The 20350-nt window shown below is 36.9% G+C and overlaps 13 protein-coding genes across 13 annotated transcripts; 3 read left to right on the forward strand and 10 right to left on the reverse strand. All coding sequences in view use genetic code 12, as the record gives it.

Moving 5' to 3' along the window:
• Nucleotides 1-306: 306 nt before the first annotated feature.
• SPAPADRAFT_58834 (Sec63 complex subunit) lies at nt 307-1101 on the reverse strand (the record flags this gene model as incomplete). Its single annotated transcript, XM_007372970.1, has 1 exon — nt 307-1101. The coding sequence occupies one exon, from the start codon at nt 1099-1101 to the stop codon at nt 307-309; it is 795 nt and encodes a 264-aa protein (XP_007373032.1).
• Nucleotides 1102-1208: 107 nt separating this feature from the next.
• Nucleotides 1209-1959, reverse strand: MRP8 (Mrp8p; the record flags this gene model as incomplete). Its single annotated transcript, XM_007372971.1, has 1 exon — nt 1209-1959. One exon carries the CDS (start codon nt 1906-1908, stop codon nt 1264-1266), a length of 645 nt encoding a protein of 214 aa, XP_007373033.1.
• Nucleotides 1960-2276: 317 nt separating this feature from the next.
• FGR3 (Fgr3p) lies at nt 2277-2846 on the reverse strand (the record flags this gene model as incomplete). Its single annotated transcript, XM_007372972.1, has 1 exon — nt 2277-2846. A coding segment is annotated over one exon (570 nt), but the record flags the coding sequence as incomplete, so codon positions are not given.
• Nucleotides 2847-3305: 459 nt separating this feature from the next.
• Nucleotides 3306-3778, reverse strand: SPAPADRAFT_58837 (uncharacterized protein; the record flags this gene model as incomplete). The annotated part of the gene is made up of 1 exon (XM_007372973.1): nt 3306-3778. A coding segment is annotated over one exon (229 nt), but the record flags the coding sequence as incomplete, so codon positions are not given.
• Nucleotides 3779-3885: 107 nt separating this feature from the next.
• On the reverse strand, nt 3886-4786 carry SPAPADRAFT_58838 (uncharacterized protein; the record flags this gene model as incomplete). Its single annotated transcript, XM_007372974.1, has 2 exons — nt 3886-3935; nt 4000-4786. 2 exons carry the CDS (start codon nt 4784-4786, stop codon nt 3886-3888), a joined length of 837 nt encoding a protein of 278 aa, XP_007373036.1.
• A 479-nt stretch (nt 4787-5265) lies between these two features.
• YFH1 (ferroxidase) lies at nt 5266-6017 on the reverse strand (the record flags this gene model as incomplete). Its single annotated transcript, XM_007372975.1, has 1 exon — nt 5266-6017. The coding sequence occupies one exon, from the start codon at nt 5981-5983 to the stop codon at nt 5462-5464; it is 522 nt and encodes a 173-aa protein (XP_007373037.1).
• Nucleotides 6018-6161: 144 nt separating this feature from the next.
• SPAPADRAFT_58842 (uncharacterized protein) lies at nt 6162-6705 on the forward strand (the record flags this gene model as incomplete). Its single annotated transcript, XM_007372976.1, has 1 exon — nt 6162-6705. The coding sequence occupies one exon, from the start codon at nt 6188-6190 to the stop codon at nt 6668-6670; it is 483 nt and encodes a 160-aa protein (XP_007373038.1).
• A 312-nt stretch (nt 6706-7017) lies between these two features.
• On the forward strand, nt 7018-8586 carry SPAPADRAFT_48604 (uncharacterized protein; the record flags this gene model as incomplete). The annotated part of the gene is made up of 1 exon (XM_007372977.1): nt 7018-8586. One exon carries the CDS (start codon nt 7018-7020, stop codon nt 8584-8586), a length of 1569 nt encoding a protein of 522 aa, XP_007373039.1.
• VAC7 (Vac7p) lies at nt 8179-11507 on the reverse strand (the record flags this gene model as incomplete). The annotated part of the gene is made up of 4 exons (XM_007372978.1): nt 8179-10405; nt 10457-10879; nt 11165-11267; nt 11364-11507. The coding sequence occupies 4 exons, from the start codon at nt 11505-11507 to the stop codon at nt 8634-8636; spliced, it is 2442 nt and encodes an 813-aa protein (XP_007373040.1).
• A 1267-nt stretch (nt 11508-12774) lies between these two features.
• On the forward strand, nt 12775-13185 carry SPAPADRAFT_58843 (uncharacterized protein; the record flags this gene model as incomplete). Its single annotated transcript, XM_007372979.1, has 1 exon — nt 12775-13185. The coding sequence occupies one exon, from the start codon at nt 12853-12855 to the stop codon at nt 13027-13029; it is 177 nt and encodes a 58-aa protein (XP_007373041.1).
• A 545-nt stretch (nt 13186-13730) lies between these two features.
• BAS1 (Myb-related transcription factor BAS1) lies at nt 13731-16192 on the reverse strand (the record flags this gene model as incomplete). Its single annotated transcript, XM_007372980.1, has 1 exon — nt 13731-16192. The coding sequence occupies one exon, from the start codon at nt 16190-16192 to the stop codon at nt 14018-14020; it is 2175 nt and encodes a 724-aa protein (XP_007373042.1).
• Nucleotides 16193-16760: 568 nt separating this feature from the next.
• On the reverse strand, nt 16761-17747 carry SPAPADRAFT_58844 (methylenetetrahydrofolate dehydrogenase (NAD(+)); the record flags this gene model as incomplete). The annotated part of the gene is made up of 1 exon (XM_007372981.1): nt 16761-17747. One exon carries the CDS (start codon nt 17745-17747, stop codon nt 16761-16763), a length of 987 nt encoding a protein of 328 aa, XP_007373043.1.
• Nucleotides 17748-18916: 1169 nt separating this feature from the next.
• On the reverse strand, nt 18917-20239 carry SPAPADRAFT_64727 (coiled-coil domain-containing protein; the record flags this gene model as incomplete). Its single annotated transcript, XM_007372982.1, has 1 exon — nt 18917-20239. The coding sequence occupies one exon, from the start codon at nt 20090-20092 to the stop codon at nt 18917-18919; it is 1176 nt and encodes a 391-aa protein (XP_007373044.1).
• Between the last annotated feature and the right edge of the window lie 111 nt (nt 20240-20350).

Consider the following 20350-nt stretch of genomic DNA (forward strand, 5'->3'; position numbering starts at 1 on the left):
GTTAGTATAGGTTGGATTAGGTATATTTCACGGCGTGATTAGCGAGGAATGGGTCAGAATTAGATAATGTGGTTAAGAGATCCTATATTTAGGTGGGTGAGTTAATTTGTTACCATTTTTTTTTTTTTGGTTGATTTATTTTTTTTGCCCTGGTAGTGTGTGTGTGGAGCATGTGCCTGAATGGCGAAGCATATCCAGATCCTTTTTGGTCGGCAATTACAGTGGATTTGTTTGTTATGTGTAATTTGTTTATTATTCTAGCTAAAAAAATGTCTACATAAAAGAGAGATAGGGAAGTTTGTAGATCTACTTTTTCTTGCCCTTTCCTTTCTTCTTCTTTTTGTTTTGTCCTGTAGATGTCTTTTGGGTTTCGTTATTGGCTTCTTCATCAGATTCTTCGTCTTCTTCTACTTCTTCCTTAGTATCTTCGACAGAAGCCTTATTTTCGCCAGTAGTCTCTTTTTCATTCACTACAGCTGGGGCTGGTGAAGTCTTCTTTGTCTTTGGCTTAGCTGGCTCGGTTTTTTCAACAAAACATTGCCATAATTCAGCTAATGCTTCTTCTCTACCTTCCATAGCCTTTAATCTTCTTCTTAACGCTTCATTAAAACAAATTTCTTGGGCAACTGGGAAAAAGGTTTGAACCCAACCTTTCTTGTAACTTTCACACTCTTGAACAATTTCCTTTAATTCAAGTTCTTGAAATTTAAGTTGAATTTCGTATTGTTTGAATATTTCATCACCAATTAAACCATTTTGATATAACTTGTTGAAAATCGATTCACATTCTTTTAACTTCATTGATCTTCTGATTGCTTCAACTGCACGTCTTAATAAGGCGGCTTTTAATACCTTTTCATGAGGTCTTTGGTCTTTAGGAATGTTTTGATTGTGATATTGTTCTTTTAAGTTTTGATATAATATAGCATTATAATTTTCTTTAAATAATGGCTCGGTTTGTCTTAAAGTATTTAATCTTCGTCTTCTATAAATGATGGAAAACGCCACGAAAACTGATAACACAACACCAACATAAATCAATGGAGTGAAAACAGAGATCTTAATGATTTCTGGCTCGGGTATTGCTGTTTCTTCCGCCATGTTATAGTAGTTATGCCAATATAGAAAGAGACTGTTACAAGTAAGTTTCCTCTATATTTTGCCGAACTTTTTTTTTTCAGTTCAGACACGTCAATAATCTATATGTTCCTGCATAAAAGCTTGTTGTTAGATTTTGCTATATAATTGTATAAACTGGATAAACTACCATTTATTGCTACCCTTTCTATATTTTATACCAAGATATCTGGCTAATTCGTCAAATATCTCAATCGCTTGTATCTCATCAAATTGTTTACTCAACTCAATAATGTCTACACTGTTGTTTTCAACTGCGGTGGCACCGGCAGCAGGAGCATGTGAAATTCCTGGAACAACACCTTCTGGTTGTTGTTCTAATTCTGAACCTTGATTAGGTATAATAATCTCATAAAATACGGCTAATCTTATGATATCTACCTTGTCTAAATTCTGAAACTCTTGTAAAGTGTTTGGCAATTCAAAATCAGGCAAATCACCATCTCTATTAGTTAAGGGAGCCAAGAAGTCCAGTGGTTTGGTGATCAGGGCGTTGGAACAACGACGAATTGTACGATCTTCCAAATTATCCAATTGGGTTTGTAATTCAGTGACCAATTGCACAATATCTTCGTTATTGATATAATCAGTCAAGTCTATTTCCGGTTGCTGTGGTTTCATATCTAATGCTGACATTCTTGTTTTCACATCTTTTACTTGCAATTGAAGTACTTGTTCCCCAGTTTCTGCTATAATCTTTGATTGTCTCTCCACAAGTCCCGAGAGCTTAGCTACTTGTTCGTTCAATTGTTCTAATGTTAATTCTGGCATATTGTTCGGTAAAAGGTATAGAAGCAACAAATTGACCTGGTCAACCAATTTAAGAAAAAATAGGTGCCAACCTGAAATTTTGAGTAGCAAAACAAACAAATTTGTGCAAGTGTTTGCAAAGAATTGGTAACGCATACAATTTAGTCAATGAATCTTAATTACACAAATTGTAGCAAGAATAATTCAAGATGTGTACCGGATATGCAAATCTAGGAAAGAATGCTCGGAATTAGAACCCAAATTTGGAACTGTCTCGCAGCCATATCGAAGTGGAATCTCCATATTCTGAAAACTATCTACAAATACAACGTATATACTTACATATAATCGTTTAAAGTCGTATACTCTCTCTCTCTCTCTCTATAAATTCAATCGTCAAGTACAACAGGATCTTCCCAACTGCTTCCATGCAGATAATAATCCCCCGAGTTATTTCCTGGTGTCCCCCACACTTCTTCGTCATCCAATAAATCAGTCCTTCCAATTAATACATTATCAGGGTAATTATTGTAAACTGCATTATAAAGCGGTCTAACTTGTGGAGGAAGTGTCGCAATTCTAAATATCCGTGCTGCTTCAGCTGCTGCCGCTGCAGCTTCTTCTTCCTTCTTAATTCGCTGATCCTCTTCATCATCTGAAGACAAAACAATCATATCTTCGTCATCTTCAGGTGGAATGTGAGCTGTTATTGAATCGTCAATTAATCTATATTTTTCCATTCCTATTAATTCTATTCGTTCAGTTTCCTTGGGTGTGCTCTTGACAAAATAATTGTATGAATCACTAATCGTTAACCCACTCAACATAAACTTTGTATCACAGATAGGACAACTATAGGTGGGACAATTAAACACTGGGGCAATGAATCTTGACGTATAAGGAGAATCTATAACTTTCACATAGGGTTGATAGTTGGGTGGAGGAGGGAGGGTTGGTGGCTGGTGATTTTGTAGTGACGGTTTTGGTGGGTATAACGTTCTTGTTGGTGGGGGTAGCACCGGTCTTTGTCTCTCTTGGGCCAACCTCTCAACATTTCTTTTGATTAGATTCTTTCGTGTTAACTCTCTAGTAGAACCAGTAATCTTGTTAAATATACAAAAGTTTTCATAATCAAAACATTCAAAATGAACGCATTGCTGGGATCTAACAGGTAATTTTATCCTGCTAGCGCCTAAAGGGTCTTTCAAACTGAAAACCATCTTGTCAACCATTGCTTCATCATCTTCTTCTAAATGTCGTAGTTCTCGTTGGATTATAGGTAATATGTTCTTCGGTATTGGTTTATAATCAGAAGGTTGTACTGAAGGAGTTTTGCTTTTTGGTTTTGGTTTAGGCTTTGGTTCTGGTTTAGGTGGTTCGGACCTTGGTTCCGGTTTAACCTCCTGTTTTAGACTAGGCATCGGTGTTGTTTGATTTGATGACCCTGATCTTGCTTGTTGTTCAAGAATTTCATTTAGTTCATCATCCAAGGATGATAACTCGTCATCTGAAGACAGTTGAACTGTGGGTGGTTGGTTATGCACTGGTGCCACAACCGGTATAGGGTCATCTTGGGATTCTATGCTTGCTTCCCTGGTATTTTCAACTTGAATCTCAGGAGTTGCGTTATTTTCATTACGTGCTGTCTCAATAAAAGGATATGATAATTTTGATAGCACTTCTGAACTTAGATGTATTTGAACTAAATATCTCTCCACGGTATCGTTATCTATAATATCTGTTTCTTTGGTTACATGAACCTTCTGAGATCTTAGCCGGGGGCCTCGCACTCGTATTTTAGGTGACATTGTGAATGTAAGTTTATATATGGATCATCTGAACATGTATGTGTAAGTATGAATAAGGAGTGATCGGTATTAATAATTAAGGCAAATAAATTTACTTTTCTTATTTTTTTAAAAAAAAAGTCTCACTAGGTAATTCTAACGAAAGACTAATACGTATCAAACATATACATATAAAAATACAAAACTATAACTATATCGTAACAATTTCTGATTTTCTCTCTGTTTTACCAGCGATCTCCTCTTCCTTCGTGACGACCTCCGTGGTGTCCTCCGTGACCTTCCCCGAATCCGCCTCCACCAAAACCTCCCCCGCCAAATCCACCTTCACCATGGTGACGACCACCATGATGTCCTTCACCGAAACCTCCCCCGCCATATCCACCTTCATAACCACCATGATGGTGTCCTTCTCCACCGTATCCTCCACCATAACCTGGACCACCACCGTATCCTCCACCTCCATGGTGACCACTACTCCCTCCACCACCTAACAAACTGCCTAATAGAGCACCAGCTCCACCACTTCCACTATTGGAATATCCACTGTTACCATATCCACTGTTACCATATTGGTTGTTTCCATAGTTATTAGGTCTGCTACTGCTACCACCACCTAATAAACTACCAACCAAAGCGGCAGCTCCTCCACTACCACTACTGCTGTGGCCACTAGAACCACCTAATAAACTTCCGACAAGGGCGGCAGCACCACCTCCACTTCCACTATTGTAATTAGTCTTACCTCCACCAAGAGCTTGGTTAAGAAGCATGGTACCCAAACCACGATCACCAGATTCACCGTCTTGTTGATTAGGTTCGCCTTCTTGTTGAGGTCTTTCACTTTGTTTGACGTATGCTTCAGATTGAGAAACATAAGTTTCAGAGTATCCTTCTTGAGGTCTGGAATATTGCAGTTCGTCTACTGAATGTTGAGATTCGTTGTTTCCGGAATAAGGTCCTGCTTCTTCACTTGGTACATCCCACTGGGATTTACCTGTACGTTTATTGACGTAGAAGTATTGTTGGTATTCTTCGTCCCATTGGGCAACCCAACCATCAGGTAATTGGGGTGGTTGCGGTCTTTCTGACATAACTGTTTGCAATTGTTTGAGAAAAAGAAGTTATAAAGAAAAGTGTATTTTTGAAATATCTGAAATAAAAGAAAGAAAGTATGTATTTATACAATACTTCACATGAAACTACCCCCAATGCAGGTTCTGGAAATGTAGCCACTAATTATTTTTTAATCCTGATTCAGGACAGTATAGACAGCTAACACTCGTAGTTTTTTCTTATTCTGCGCTTAATCGTTTTTTAGAAATTCAAGACTACGAACACGAGATACAGCCTCGTACAGTCACTCACTCTATTTTAAAATATCTGGGTTAGTAAGTTCGTGTATGTACAAGGGCTTGAAATTTTACAGGCGTAAAAATATATGGCTCAGCCCTTTTTTTCTTTTTCCCCTTGGCCAGAACAATAAACGGCAAACAATGGGAATCTGAAGTATGACGAAGGTATAGGAAAAAAAAAATAGCCACGTTGAATTGGAAATATAACCAGATCACGAAAAAGCAAGCTAGTACGAGGAGAAGCTGACCTGGAAAATAAAACTGTGATCACTCAAGCGTTGTGTACACTGTCTTCAGCCTCACGGCAAAACGGTCACGGTATTTTTTTTGCTACGTTGCGGGATTTGCCTTAGAAAATCATACTTAAGAATTTGCGCTGTTTATATCTATCTACATGTTATATGCCTATCTTACTTAACTATCAATACCTTCAAATTTGAATTCAGTTCCAAGGGCGCTTGAAACTTCATCTTCCAAAAGTTCGGTTAGTAAAGAACCATCTCTTAATGTTTTCCATTTGCCATCTATTAAATCATATCTCTTTGGACCACTTATAGGACTGCTAAGCCAGATTTGTTTATTTGGTGGTTGTTTATTAATGACATAAGTTCCATGAGGTGGTAAGATTAACGTAAGTACTCCATGGTTCAATTCGGCATCAACTTGTTCATAATCTTCACTTAATTCTTCCAATGAATCAGCTATTCCTTCGAGATAATCTCCAGATAACTTGTTGTATTCATTGTCGGTAATGTCATCAATTTTATTGCTGATTTCTTCTCCTTCTGTACTTAACGAATAGTTTCTAGTGATTTGTCTTGAGACGAATGGCAATGCCACAGTTTTTGGTGCAATAAATTTAGGAGTTACAACTAAGCTTCTTCTAGCTATAGGAACAACCATACGTGTTCCTAAGGATCTAACGCATGCAATCATACTTGAATACTGTCTTAGTAGAAAGAAGGTGAACAATTTCTAGTTCTTTTCAATCTCCGTGATAATCGCCTGATGATTTTTTTCAAATCCCCAGTTGATCATTGGGGCGAGCCAAAAAATCTGTCAAACGATCTCCAAAAAAAAAAAAAAAAAAACTTAGTAGACTGTGGCTACTACCAGGGTTCTCCCAGAAATCGAATCATCATGTTCTTTACAATCTTAATAGTAGGATTTATATTAGTTGCATTTGTGCTTCTCCTTCCATACGTATCTGGACTTACCAAAGTCGAGATTGATACTCATAGACGTGCCAAAGACAAACAAAACCAAAAACAGAAAAGGACCGCCGCCGCAGATGTGCCTGTTGATCAATTCGGATATGTTCCACCTGATGAAATTGAATCCAAAGACGAAGAAGATCATTCATTAAAAGCTCGAGCATCTGCGCTTAAGGAAAAGCTTCAAGTTACTTCTGAAGATATGCCAATTAAGATTCATTTAAACCAAGGTGATAGTGCGGGATTAAGGAGAAGAAAAGAGAAACTTGATATCGATACCGATCCAAATAAGTATGACTACGATATTGATGAATTGATTGCTGAAGAGACTGAAACTGCTAGAAGAGAACAAGAGCATGATTTCTACAAGGACCAAGATATCGGTAGAGACAAGGAAGCAATGGTGTAGTGTATATCATTATAATAAATGCATCATCATCTTGTACTTTTTTTTTTCCAGCCGCTGGAAATTTTAAAATCCGTGCCGATTTTTGTATTTTTTGAGGCTTTTTATTTTTTTTTTCTGTAACTCGAAGCATATCCTTTTTGCAACATTAGATCAGGTTTTTGCAACTTTGTACTTTAAACAAGAGTTGAATAGTCAACACTAAGCTATACAAAACACTATTAAAATTGCTAGAAACATTGCTGATCAACTTACTTGATCAAATAACACCCACATCAATATGGTTTATATACCTAAAAAACATGGCACATTACTATCACTTCTTTTATTCAATCATTACAAATCCAATAATGTTGGTAATTACAATCGTGGCGACATGGTTATTAATTGATTATTTCATCACATCCCCAATTGAAGTTCCGGGAATATTCTCAATACCTGGTGCACTCCCCATTGTGGGTAATCTTTATCAAGTATTAGACAACCCTGCTTTGGTTTATATGAAATGGGCACAACAATACAATCAACAAATATTCCAGATCAGACTAGGCAATAAACGAATTATTGTGGTTAATTCATTTGCTGATATAGTATCACTATGGATTCAGCATTCATGTCCTAATAATTCACGTCCATTAAGTTATATCTTTCATGGTATTGTTTCTGCAACCCAGGGATTTACAGTTGGTTCAACACCAGCTGGGCTAACTTACAAGAGAAAGAAGAAGGCTATATCACAACACTTGAATAAACGTGCTGTTGATAATATGCTGGGTACCATAGATTCAGAGATAAAACATATGTTTCAGGCTATAATCAATTATAGGAAAATAGGAACTCCGAGTATTGACATGGATTTGATGCCTTTTTTCCAAATGTTTGCGCTAAGAAGTAGTGTTTTCATGGCATATGGGATTAAATTGGATTGTTATGGGGTTGATTCTGAATTATGTAAAGAAATTATTGATGTTGAAAGCAAGATCATTCAATTAAGATCTCCAATTTCTAATTTACAAGATTCAATCTGGTTACTAAGATACGTTCCATTCTGGACTAATACTAAATTTGCAAGGATGTGTGGAGAAAGAAGGAATGTATACATGAAGAAACTATTTGATAGACTTTTGCATGGAATAGACCACGATGATGAAGACTCAATCAATAGTATAGTTGGGACAATGATTCTCCGACAATCTCCCGTGTTAACTGAAGCTGAAATCCATTCCATATGTCTAACATTTGTCAGTGCTGGTCTAGACAATACTCCCTTGAACTTGAACTATCTAATGGGCGTTCTTTCTCAACCAGCTTTTGGCTCGAGACTACAAAATAAAGCACTTGGAGAAATCCTTCAAAAATCTAATGGCAACCTTATACTAGCATGGGAACAACTGGGCCAAGATTCAATGGATGTTCAATATGTACAGGCTCTAGTATTGGAAACGCTTCGTCATTTTACAGTGCTTCCGTTAAGTCTTCCTCGTGTTACTACTAAACCTATAGTCCACGAAAATGCTACAATACCTCCAGGTACGCATTTATTTATGAATGCCTTCGCCGGGAATCATGATCCTACCCAGTTCAACTTACCTTATGAATTTATACCTGAACGTTGGATTGATTCTGAACTGGGATTAGTTACACAAGGAATTAATCATCATTTTGCATTTGGGGCTGGTTCTAGAATGTGTTCAGGTTATAATTTGGCATTTAAGGAACTCTACATGGTTACTTGTCGAATAATGTTATTATTTGAAATTGGACCACCTGAATCAGGACAATTAATGGGGTTAAATCCGTTTGAGAATAATCTGAATCCTAGAGCCACTTCGTTCGAACCTTACCCACATAAAGTCAGACTCAGTCTTCGTCAATTGCCTAATTGTAATTCACTATACCAAAAGATTTTTAATGATTAAGTTTGCTTAGTCTGACCTTTTAATTATATATTTTTATATAAAAATACCTATAAGAATAGCGTAGGATCAATATATCCCGTTTTGCGAACCACCACCGATTTTGTATTTCTAGCCATTGGTAAATCATACTTAAGAACCCCAGAAATGATTAAATCGAATGGATTTTGACATATAATTTCCCATTTCTTGGAATTGTCTGGCTCGGTACTATTATCTTTTTTACCCAGATCGAGAGCAACTGATGTCAAATTCTTCCCTGGGTTCAACAATTTAATCTCACCCTTTTGACTCGAAGGTTCTCGCGAGAAAAATCCTCCTTTGAAATTCATAATGGACTCAAGTTTGTTAATGGTACCTAACTTTACTGTTTCTACTTTACCTGACGAATCCTCGATTTCAAACAATGAATTATTACCTGTAGATTCAAATAAATCATGTTTACGTGCTTGATCATCATCTGGTAAATACCCACTCCGGGCAAAAATATCCAACTCAACATCTTCTATATCGACCGAAAACCAGCCAGGATTAAATGCATCCACAACAATATTAAATACCAATTCATCTTGACTGACAATTGGGTTTTCAATCGAACTAATTGTAACATCAGTAAGATCCTTAGTTGTGGCCAACACAAATCCTAAGACAAATCCAATGGTTAAAATTACAAATATGAAAATCATGGTATACAAAAATGACTTGATACAATTGACACGATGATGGATGTCACTAGTTGGTTGCTTCTTAGGCATCATAAATTGACCAGAAGTAAACCTTCCATTTGGTTTGTTTCCAAAGCTTCGTGATATCTTCCTATTCATATTTAAATCGGGTAAATCAAATGCTGGATCATAACCGTGGGATTCTTGATCAAATTCATCATAGTCATAATAGTAGTTAGGCTGCTGCTGCTGTTGTTGTTGATGTTGTTGTTGTTGTGGCAGGTATGGAAATGGGAATCTGCTATTGTTGGGATTACCAAGTCCTGATAATCCACTGTTATCATTATCAGCATTAGCACTGTGGGCATTATGAATTGATGCAGCTTCGGAATGGTTCTCTGAAAGTAAAGGCTGTCCACTTGATAAATAACGTTTACTTTTCAATGCCTGTTGACGTTTCAGATTAGGGAAATTCAAGTTCAAAGAACGGTAATGTGGTATTCTATGATGGCCACTTGCTGGGTTCAATAATGCAGTATTTTCATTCACGTTATTATTATAAGGAAATCCAATGTTGTTGTCGTAGTAAATTAATTCATCATCAAAATCTTCAATATCAAAATCATCGGGAATAGTACTATATCTCCTTGGTTGAGAACCTTTCTTGTCAAATAACTTTGAAGTGGTAGATCTTAGCTTTGAAGACGAATTTGATGATTTGTAGTTCTTCTTTGAAGTATTCTTACTGGAAATAGAGCTGGCAACACCAGAATTCACCACTGTTTGCAAATGTTGATTCTGAAGTTGTGGCACTTGTTGCTGCTGCTGTTGTTGTTGTTGTTGCTGCTGCTGATTAAGAGTCTGACGTGAACTCTGAGGCGCTATAAGAGTAGTATTTGCTGTGTTGTTTCCTTTGAAATAATCTCCATCAGCGGACATTTCATCATCTATCATATCATCTTCAATTTCATTATAGGAATAAGTGTCATCATTATATGGTTGGCTAATCGAATTAGTAACACTAAAATTTCTCTGTCCTTCCACTACTCCTAATCCCAGTCGATTATCGGCATCTCCAAATGGACTCATTGGGGATTGATTAATTGATCTATCAGTAGATGGTAACCTCAGCATATATGCGGGAGCAGGTGTTGATGCTCCATTATTGGTTAGTGGTGCGGCACCTCCTGTGATTAATCCTGCCACACCCGTGCTAGCTCCATCAACAGAGTAAGTCCGCCCTTGACCCGGACGTCTATCTGTCATGCTCAAATCGATATCATGATTACTGCTAAATGAATTTGATAAAGATGGTGGCTTTTGAAGTCCAGTTGGAGTACCAGCACCAGCTCCTCTGAATGTTTTGTTCAAAGGAAACTCAAGTGATTGTTGATGTTCCACATGGCCATCAATGATGGAAGGAGTACGATGAACCTGGGGTACAATACTGCCGGCAATACTAGCATTTTCAATATTGGCATTACTTAAAGTATCGAAATCATTGTTGTTATTTTCATAGACAAAAGTTTCATCACTGTCGCTGCTTTCAACATCATCAACTGCACTAGCCAATTTGGCCGCAAAAAAGTCTGTTCTTGCTGAACTTTGCTTGGATATCTTCTTGTGTTTGCCTTTTTTTGTGTTAGAATCGGGTTCATTAGTGGTCAATCCGGGCGTTGGAGGTGGCGGAGGTGGTAATTGTTGTGGTAATACCAAATTTGAAGTTGTAGGAATGGTAGGAGTATTTGGTAGATTGGCGTTTGGGAAGATTGCTTGGTTAGTTCCAGAATTATTAGGATGTAAAGTGAAATACGTGGGTGTTGCATTCAGGACTATAGGTGGTGGTACCAGCGATTGTGTTGTTGATTGAACAGGAACAAGTGCGTGCTCATTGACTGCATTTTCATTGTTGCTACTTGGTGGATAGGTTGCAGAACTAGCAGCAGAATTTGCACCAACTTGAATGATAGGGGTTGCCGTAGATGTAGCAACAGAAAAATTTGAATGGGTACTAGCACTCTTGCCAATATTTGTTGGTGGTGGCGGAGGAGGAGGAGGCGCATGTGAAGATTCCAGTTCAACTGTGCTAATATTAGATGAAACAGGAGCATTTACTCCATTGGTTTGGAAAACTGGAGTTTGAGGCTTAGAACTGAGGATGTTTGAAATTAATGTTGGGTTTTTCGAATGAGGAGATTGAATCACTTTCTGTTTTGCCTTCAAGGTCTTATTTATGTTGGAAATGGTGTTTTTATTCATTACTGATGGCGATTGTAATGCAGGAGTAACTGCTGGAGCAGGAATAACTGGTGGTGAAGTATTGAGAGATGCATTAGTAGACGTTGTAATGACTGGATTATTTGATGTGGTTGCTGTGTTTATAATATTGGAATTAGGGGAATTGGTATGAATTGTAGTAGAAGGATTAATGATATTCGAAGTGCTTATTGTAGGATTGTTTAAAACTCCTGTAGAAACAGAACCTATGTTGGTATGGCTGGCAGTATGAGAAATTATATTGGAATTTTTTGAACTATCTTTAGCAACATCAGTTGAAGACATGAGGACCTCTTTTGGAAGCTTAAAAGGACCTGTTTTCGCTATAACTTCTTCGGGTTTCGATATGATTGATGCATTATTTACTGCAGTGGAGTTGTTTGTTGCAAGTGCAGGTGTTGCTGGAGTGGTTGAAGTTGCACTTGTGTTGTCAAAATTTAACTGTGGCTTAATTAATTTATTAGCATCGGAAGTACCAATTGTATTTTTTCCAATACTGGTGTTATGTGATCCGTTCGGCGAGTTGGCAGTGGTGGTGTCGATATTGGAAGCTGAAGCATTTGTAGTTGATGTATCTTGATTCGGTCTACTCGGTTTAGAAGCACCATGTATAACGTGTTGTTGCTGATCAGACGACATAATGTATGATTTTTTTTTCTACTTCATATGGAGGCAGTCATATACAAACGATTCCTTGATTAGACAATAAGAAAGTGAGTTGGTGTTGTTAATTATTATTGGGCGATCTTAGTGTTCTATATAATTCTAAGATTCTGAAATATTTCTTGGTTTGGCTACTCTATCAACTGGAATGGTGGGCAACACTTAATCTCAAAACTTTAATTGTTTTATATTTTTTTTTTTGTCTCTCTTTTTTTTTTTTTGGCGTGAGGGTTAGGAAAGTTGCTTAAAGTTTTGTGCTACCAAATTTTGTCTCACCAAGAATTTTGCTTGTGCTCATGGTAAAAATTCTCGTATTTTCTGTTGGCTCGCCTAAGTCGTTGTAATTGCTAGATATGTTATTAATTGCTCTAATTAGTGATGGTGCTATAAAATTAAATTACTGATTTTTTTTTCTTCTTATAGTTCTTTATATTGTAGCTTCAATCATGAGAATGGAGTGGTTGAACAGAGCAAATTCTTCAAATGTGGTTATGTGTGTGTGTTTTGGTATGCTTACTTCTCTCCCTTGGTTAGAACAATTAAATGCGGGGGCGTGCGGATGGTAGGTTCAAATGACAACCAAAATAATTTAGGGGATTAGCCGAAACTGACACATGCTTGCTTGAAAATATTTAGAACATAGGCAGGAGTTTTCAGTAGAATTATGCCTCCATCAAACAGTCTAGACTACTTGAACTCCTTCAGAATGAGCGAGAAGATAGTTGACTATACAACATTACATCAGAAAATGATCTGTCGCATGTTACTTGCTAATCTAATGCTGCAGTGGAAAACCTATCACATCGTTTATTGCCTGGTTAAGTATTATCTAAAACAATAACTTCACAATAGTTCAAGTTATAATTCCATTGTTTATTTTTAGCTACTTTGGAACGTTGGAACAATCAGGTTACTTTATAATTAAACGAATCAATATATAGATCACGTGTTATTATCACCATTATAAGACACGATGCTAACTAACCTCATACATTTCTTTCCAAAATAAGTTTTGCATAAACTTGGAATAAAAAGATACCTAAGGGCACGTTCTTTGCATTATAATGACCATACGGATTATATCTCGTTTTCTATAAAACAAAGTTCATTTAATATACCGAACTTGTCCATAATAACCAAGTATTCCCGTTGACCAAGGTGAATGGCTGGTCAACTTTCCTATAGACCATTTTCCATTTCTTCTGAAGATATTCTAGTGCGAATCATCAACTTGGTTCCATCTAGTTATCTTATTGGTTGTCTAATTTATTCCTCTGTTCGCCATTGCAGCACCGCCGGACTTTGATTTATTTTCAATTCCTCTGACTGAAGGGATAGTATCTGCGCAACTGGTTATAAGAGGATTCTTTTGATCGAATTTCATGGTATATCTATAATGTCCCTATTTATGAATAGTCTCCCTGAACTTATTTCTTGCAAATTAATCCTTGGTTAGAAAGACCGAGATTTCAATTTTGTGATGGCTTTAATTGAAAAGTATCGCGATAGAATTTGTAAAGTTGATGAGTTAAAGGTAGTTTTGCACCGGATGATTGGATCATTCCATCTAATCTTCTATAAATATATCCACGTGTGAATTGCATCTCGAAGTTAAATCTGAGGTTTCTCCCGCTCCATGCTCAGTTATGATTTCGGGCTTGTTGAATTGGATCTATGCAAGTATCCGATAAAGATAGTTAGCGTTGATTATATTCCTACCAGTTTTGAAAAGGTTAGAGCTTTCAATGTAGGTCCCAATTGGATATTTCTACGACATCGAGGAAGATAAATAATTTACAACTTGAATATATTTAATCTATTTGAAGTATCTACGATGGATTGAATGGAATGATACCAAACCCTCCTCCCCATTGATCATATACTGCACCTCTAGGTTGAGGTTTAGGTTGCTGTGATGGTTGTACATCAGGGAATGTAGATCCTTCTCTAGTGTATACGTTATAGTACAATCCATATGAATTCAATGTTTCTTGATCGACACCTTCAGCTAATTCTCGGGCAATATTTTCTTCTTCTATCTCATCTTCTTCGTCATCCTCATCGTCGTCATCATCATCTTCCTGTTGCTGCTTGGATTTAGTGTTCGTGTTATTATGAGTCGTAGTAGACTGGTGGTATCCTCCATTAGGTGTTCCTGGTGTGTTGCCGTAATAATGCAATGGATGGTGTTGAGAAACTGGTTTCAGAGTAAAATTATTTTGACTAGCATTGTTGGCAGTGTCATTTCTATAGCTAGCAGCTTGTGAATAGCTATTGTTCATACCAGTGAGGTTTCTCATTTGCTCCCAAAAGTCTAATCCTTCTTCATCCTCACTTGGTATGTCTACATCACCGTTTCTTGCCTTTTTCGAAGGGTTTGATTCTGATGTGGTTCCATTCATTCTCTTTTTACCTAAACGGCCTTCTTCCACTGCTGCAACTAATTCTACTGCTTGAGTTAATGGAGTCATTGGATTGGAAATTGGTGTGGCTTCTCTTCTGAATTCTTGTTGTTGCAGTTGTACTTGGTCATTAGTATTCAACAACTTCATTAAGTCAGATTCTCTACCATCGATCTCATTCTTTCTAGCATTCAGTGATTGCTCAAGTGCGACATTAGTAGTCGTATGGTGATGATGGTGATGATGATGATGGTGATGGTGGGTTGATCCAGTTTTCGAACTACCATTTCTAGATTGTGATGAACCTAATCGAGGAACTTCAGTTAACGGTGGTAAGTAGTTGAAGTGTTGATATCTGGAAACTTGTTCTTCGGGTTCTAAATAGTATCCCGAATTGTTGGTTCCCGGTGTACTGCCTGCACTTCTTCTATCCTCAGCTGTGAAGTTACTGTTGCTACGTTGTAAATATTCCGAATGATCTCCCGCTGGATGTGGAAGAGCATATTGTGGAGAATAATGATGGTGGATATGTTGATGGACTGTGATTTCCAACCCGTGGTTCTTTGCATATGAGATTAAATATTGAACCAATTCTTGATTCTTGATTACTCCACCATTTTCATTATTGAAAAGCCTATTATGAGGTAAATCTGATAACTCACTCTCACTTTCGCCATTGGCTAGGGTGTATCTCCATTCCACTTCACTATTTGCCGGTCGGGATATGGCTGATCTGCTTGGTCTGACCGGTACTGGTTGTAATGGCTGATTTGAGTCCTGGCGCTGCCGTATATCTTGATGATCATCTATCAGTTTGGTAGAGCGTTTTCGTTTTTGATCGCCTGCTGGACTATTACTGTCTTTACTGTTTTTGGTCAACTCTTCTTGCTGTTTAGTTAAACTATCCAAAAGGGTAGAGTTCCCGTCAGTTATAGCATCCACTGCATTCTTAATAACAGGGCTGGCTTTTCCTCTAACTACTTCGGTGACAATCTTTCTCCAACGGTTACGACAAGTTAATGAGGGTCTTCCTTCAAAATCTTGGGATATAGTTCTCCATTTAGTACCATGTTGTTTAACTTGGTGGATCAATTTCAAATCTTCTTCTTGACTCCATGGTTTTAGTCTGTCTTTAGTCTTTGGATCCAATACTTCTATATATCTTTTGGCACATTGATCATCAGTTCTTCCTGGGATTTCCGAAGCTACTCTTAACCAACTGGCACCGTATGTTTCATACGCCTTTAATAACTTTTCATCTTCTTCAGGAGTCCATTTTCCCTTTCGTAAACTAGGATCTAACGAGTTACACCAACGTTTTCTGCAATCTTTACCCTTTCTGGAACCATCAGGTGTTATTTTCTGGGCTAGAATGTCCCAGTTGACTTTATCAACGTCAACCTTGCCATCTGAAATGTACTGGTTTTGAATAAGTTGGGCAAGGAGCTGGTCTTCCTCTTTAGTCCATGGTTTTCTTGGCCCTTTTCTAAAAGTTTGGAACCCAAGGGATTCAGTAATGGCAAGTGGATCAATGGGCACTACTCTTTTCTTCAGGGCTACTGACGAGATGGATGATTCTGTATCGTTTGCACTGTCGTTCATGATATCTTTTTCTCTCGCTTATTTTTCTGACGGTTTTCTCTTTTCAGTCCGATGTCTTGCAAATCAATTCAAATAGTATATAGGAATAAAGAGCTAGAAATAAATACAGCAATTGTATCAATGGCACTTAAATTTCTCGTGTAAACTTATGTGATGACCCTCTTATCGTGTGACGACTTGGTTACCACTTCCAAAATATTCGTTTCCCTCGAGGATATCTCTTTGTTATCAGTTATTCCCACTATTGCACTCTATCAAAGCTAGGCTACCTCTCTAAAAGTCAAGTAAAAGAGTCAGAAGGGATCAAAAAATTTTCTGACTCTATACCAGAAAAAAGAATCAGAAAAAAAACGGGCATGCCAAAGCCGCCTAAAAACCCAAAAAAAAAAATAAAATAAAATAAAACAAAAATGGTGGCTCTTCTCTGGAACTGCATATAAGTGTATATTCACGTGATACAAAAACAAAAAAGAACAATTCTAAAAGTCCGGGGTCTCCGATGAGCTTTGTTCAAGTGATACATACAAGAATAGCCTGTATATGTCTTTTGCAGATATGTGATAGCTTATTATGATGATGCAGCCTCAGCAGCTGTCTTTTCTTTTCTAATTCTTTCATTGTCGATAAGTCTCAATAAGTTTCTTAAAAGGATTGCAATGGTAACTTTCCCAATGGAAGGAACGTACAAACCAGCTTTCAATTTGATGTCATCATTGAAATTCTTGGAACTTGAGAAATTTATAACAACAGTACCATGACGTACTAATTCAGTAGGGAATTTGTAGCTATCTGAAGGCACACCAGTGATAATCACATCACAAGTTGGCACCAACTTTTCAAGGGAAGCTTCACTTGGGTCCAAGTCAATCACTTTATGTCTGTGTTCCAGTAAATCATCACCTCTGGTGAATTGCTGAACATTATTTATATCTACTGAATATACAGTAGCACCGTCGTTAGCTAACAACGCAGCTAAGGGACGACCAACAATTTCCGATCTGTTGACAACGAGAACCTTCTTACCGTATAATCTGTTTCCATAATGTAAAATTGTATTGTAAACTCCCAAATACTCTAAGATTTTAACCATAGCTAAAGGTGTGCATGGTAAAATTGATTTTTGTTGGTTATGAGGTGGATCCAAGAATCTAACATTATGATACAAGTTATGGTAGTACAAAAAGTTTAATCCTTCGACATCTTTTTCTGGAGCAATTAATTGTTGTAAATATTGATCTTGTTTGTCTCCAAACACTGGGAAATATACCATAATACCATGGATACTAGGATCTTTGTTGGCTCTAATCAAGGTAGCTTCCAAGTCGTTCTTATTAACATTGACTACTTCATAATGGAACCCCAATGATTCACAGGTTTTCCCTGTCCAACTAGCATACATCTGAGCAGCTGGGTCATCGTTGGCTAAGAGACCAACTAATTTAGGAGTAAAGTCTAATGCTTGTACACCTTTGGTGACTTCTTCTATGTATGGTTTAGCGATAGTGGAGGCTAAGATTGTTCTACCGGCTGGCTTAGCGGCTGCAGAGTCTGACATTGTCTATAGTTTATTTTTTGAATTGATTAAAGACCAGGGAGTAAAATTGGTAAAGAAAAGAAAGAAGAGATGATGGGAAATATATTAATTTTTCAATGACGAAATTTCACTGGCGGTTTAGGCAGAAGTGAAGTAAAGATTAGATAGAAGGAAAAAAAATTAAATCAGAATTAAATTTGACTTCGGACAGACAACAAAAAAAAATTATTATGGCGTGGGGCAAGAACACGCGGGCGTAGCCAGAAGAACACACAAAACTAGACCACTTTATAAACACAATTGTTGTTTAACATAGATATCAATTACAAAATATGACTAGAAGATATTTGTAGAGATTGGATATTTTGTTTGCAACATAAATGATGTGTAAAGCACCTACCAAAGGTCTAAAATATTCACATAAATTGAACAAATGAAAAAAAAGAATAGCTGCAAAAAGGCTTCAGAGCTAAGCCGTCAATTCCAAGATTACGGTACCAACTAGAGTAAAATCCTACACTTATTAGTTAAATGTTTAAAGTTCTCAGAAGTCTAAAAAAAGTTCTAGAGATTATTTCAGGTTATAGCAAAACCAGCACCATAAGATAATAAACCAATATACCATTAGCATCGAAACCAAAAACCAATACTCAACAACCAACAAGATTAACTATTTCTAATACACTTTCAAACTAATATATGAGGTCAGAAGTTAAGGGATATTTAATGACTATATTCATTAAAATCCCTCGGAGCGCCTAATTCATCCAAGTCTTTATGGGACTTAAACTTAACGAATCCAGTTAATTGATTTGCAATTAAACTAACAGAATTAGCCTTTTGTGGGACTAAATTCAGATTCATCGAAATTAGTAACTCGTTCCGCCTTCTAGCATGAGTGAATTATCAACAGCACTTATATGTGTGGGTTATTGGAATTAACAACGAAAATACCTTGGGATAAACAATTTAAACATTTTTGGATGATTGCTGGAAAATCTTTTGTACTTAACTTTGCTGCAAAAATATGATGCCTATAACCTGGATGCAAATTGTACTACTACTTTTTTTATTTTTTGGAATTTAATAGGTAGGAAAGTAATAGCATGGGAAATTAACATGAAACACCGAGACCAAAACACCAAACATAAAACCAACAACGAAACAAAAGTGAACAACAAATAGTGCCTTCACCATAGCTCCTCCTCCTTCTCCTCCTCATCTTCAATGGATGCCAAAAATTTTTTATTTCTATTCTTTCCCCAACGACCCTTCTTGAACTTTTTTTCTTCAGGATCCTCAGGGGGAGGATTGGCTAATTCTAAGGCATGCAATTCTAATTCTAAATCATGATACTTTTTCATCAATTCTGTGTTTTCTGTTGTCACCATCACTAATTCATCTTCAGCCTTACTGAGTTGTTCCTTTAAGTCTAATCTTTCGGCGTCAAACTTTTTTAATAATGCCTGCTTTTCAGTGTTAAACTTCTTTAATAATTTCTGCTTCTCGGGCTTAAACTTGTCAGCTTTGCACTTGTCCATAACTGCTTCTTTGTGATTTAATTGTTTCTTCAATTCTGATATTTCTCCATTTAACTTTTGAATTAACACCGACTTGACAGCTTTAAATTTCTGGAATTTAGATTCGGAATCATTCAATTGTTTGTTCAAGTCCAATGTTTCAGCTTTAAGCTTATCTAATAAAGCACCATTTTCTGATTTCAACTTCTTTAATTCTTCTTCGGCATCAACTAAACTATTAATAAGGTTAACATTTTCTAATGATAAGTCCTTGTATCTCTCTTTGTAACCCAAACCAAGCTTTTCTTTAAATTGGGAATTTAATCTGTTGAAAAAGCATTGGATTGAGGATGGATAAATGTTAGCGCCGAGTTTTTCAAGAAAGGTAAAAACTGATCTGGACACCTTGGCGGCTGCTTTAACAACAAATGAAACAATAGGATTAGTTGGATTGTTTGACTCGTTAACATTGATAGGGGAATTTTCAGACTTCTTAAACAAATTAGTGACAAATTTGCAAACACTGGAAAGTTTTGACCAAATAATGGATCTAAAAGTGATGGATGGAGATTCAGGGGATTCAGGAGATTCAGGAGACATTGGAGATTTTGAAGACTTTGAAGACTTTGCGGATTTGTTGACAACAGGAGAAGAATATGATACTTCAGAAACTCCATCACTAATAGGAGTCATCAACATAGCATCAATGCGTTCACCTCTTTGGAACTTTTCATATAAATATTGAACAACAGGTCTTAAGAACTTTGGACAACGAATTGTAACCTTGGAGGTTGAGCGGTTGATAAACAACTTACACTTACTTAACTGTAAACCAATTACAAACATATCTGAAGACAAATCTGATCAAAATTGCTTTGTGACTTCAAATAATGAATTAATTTGGTAAAAAAAGAGTAAGCGGCAAAATTTCCTGAGACTGTTTGCAGCCACCATCTTTATACTAGAAAAATTGGCTGTTACACGACGTTTTTTTGCTGCACATAATGCGGGGAAGAACGCTTTCACTTCTGCATTTCGTAGAATTGATTAACTTGAAGAAGCTTAAGTGTCTTTTAATACTACCTTTCAATGGCCAATCTGCCT

This window comes from Spathaspora passalidarum, assembly GCF_000223485.1.
Source record: "Spathaspora passalidarum NRRL Y-27907 unplaced genomic scaffold SPAPAscaffold_1, whole genome shotgun sequence".
Taxonomy (NCBI): Eukaryota; Fungi; Ascomycota; class Pichiomycetes; order Serinales; family Debaryomycetaceae; genus Spathaspora; species Spathaspora passalidarum.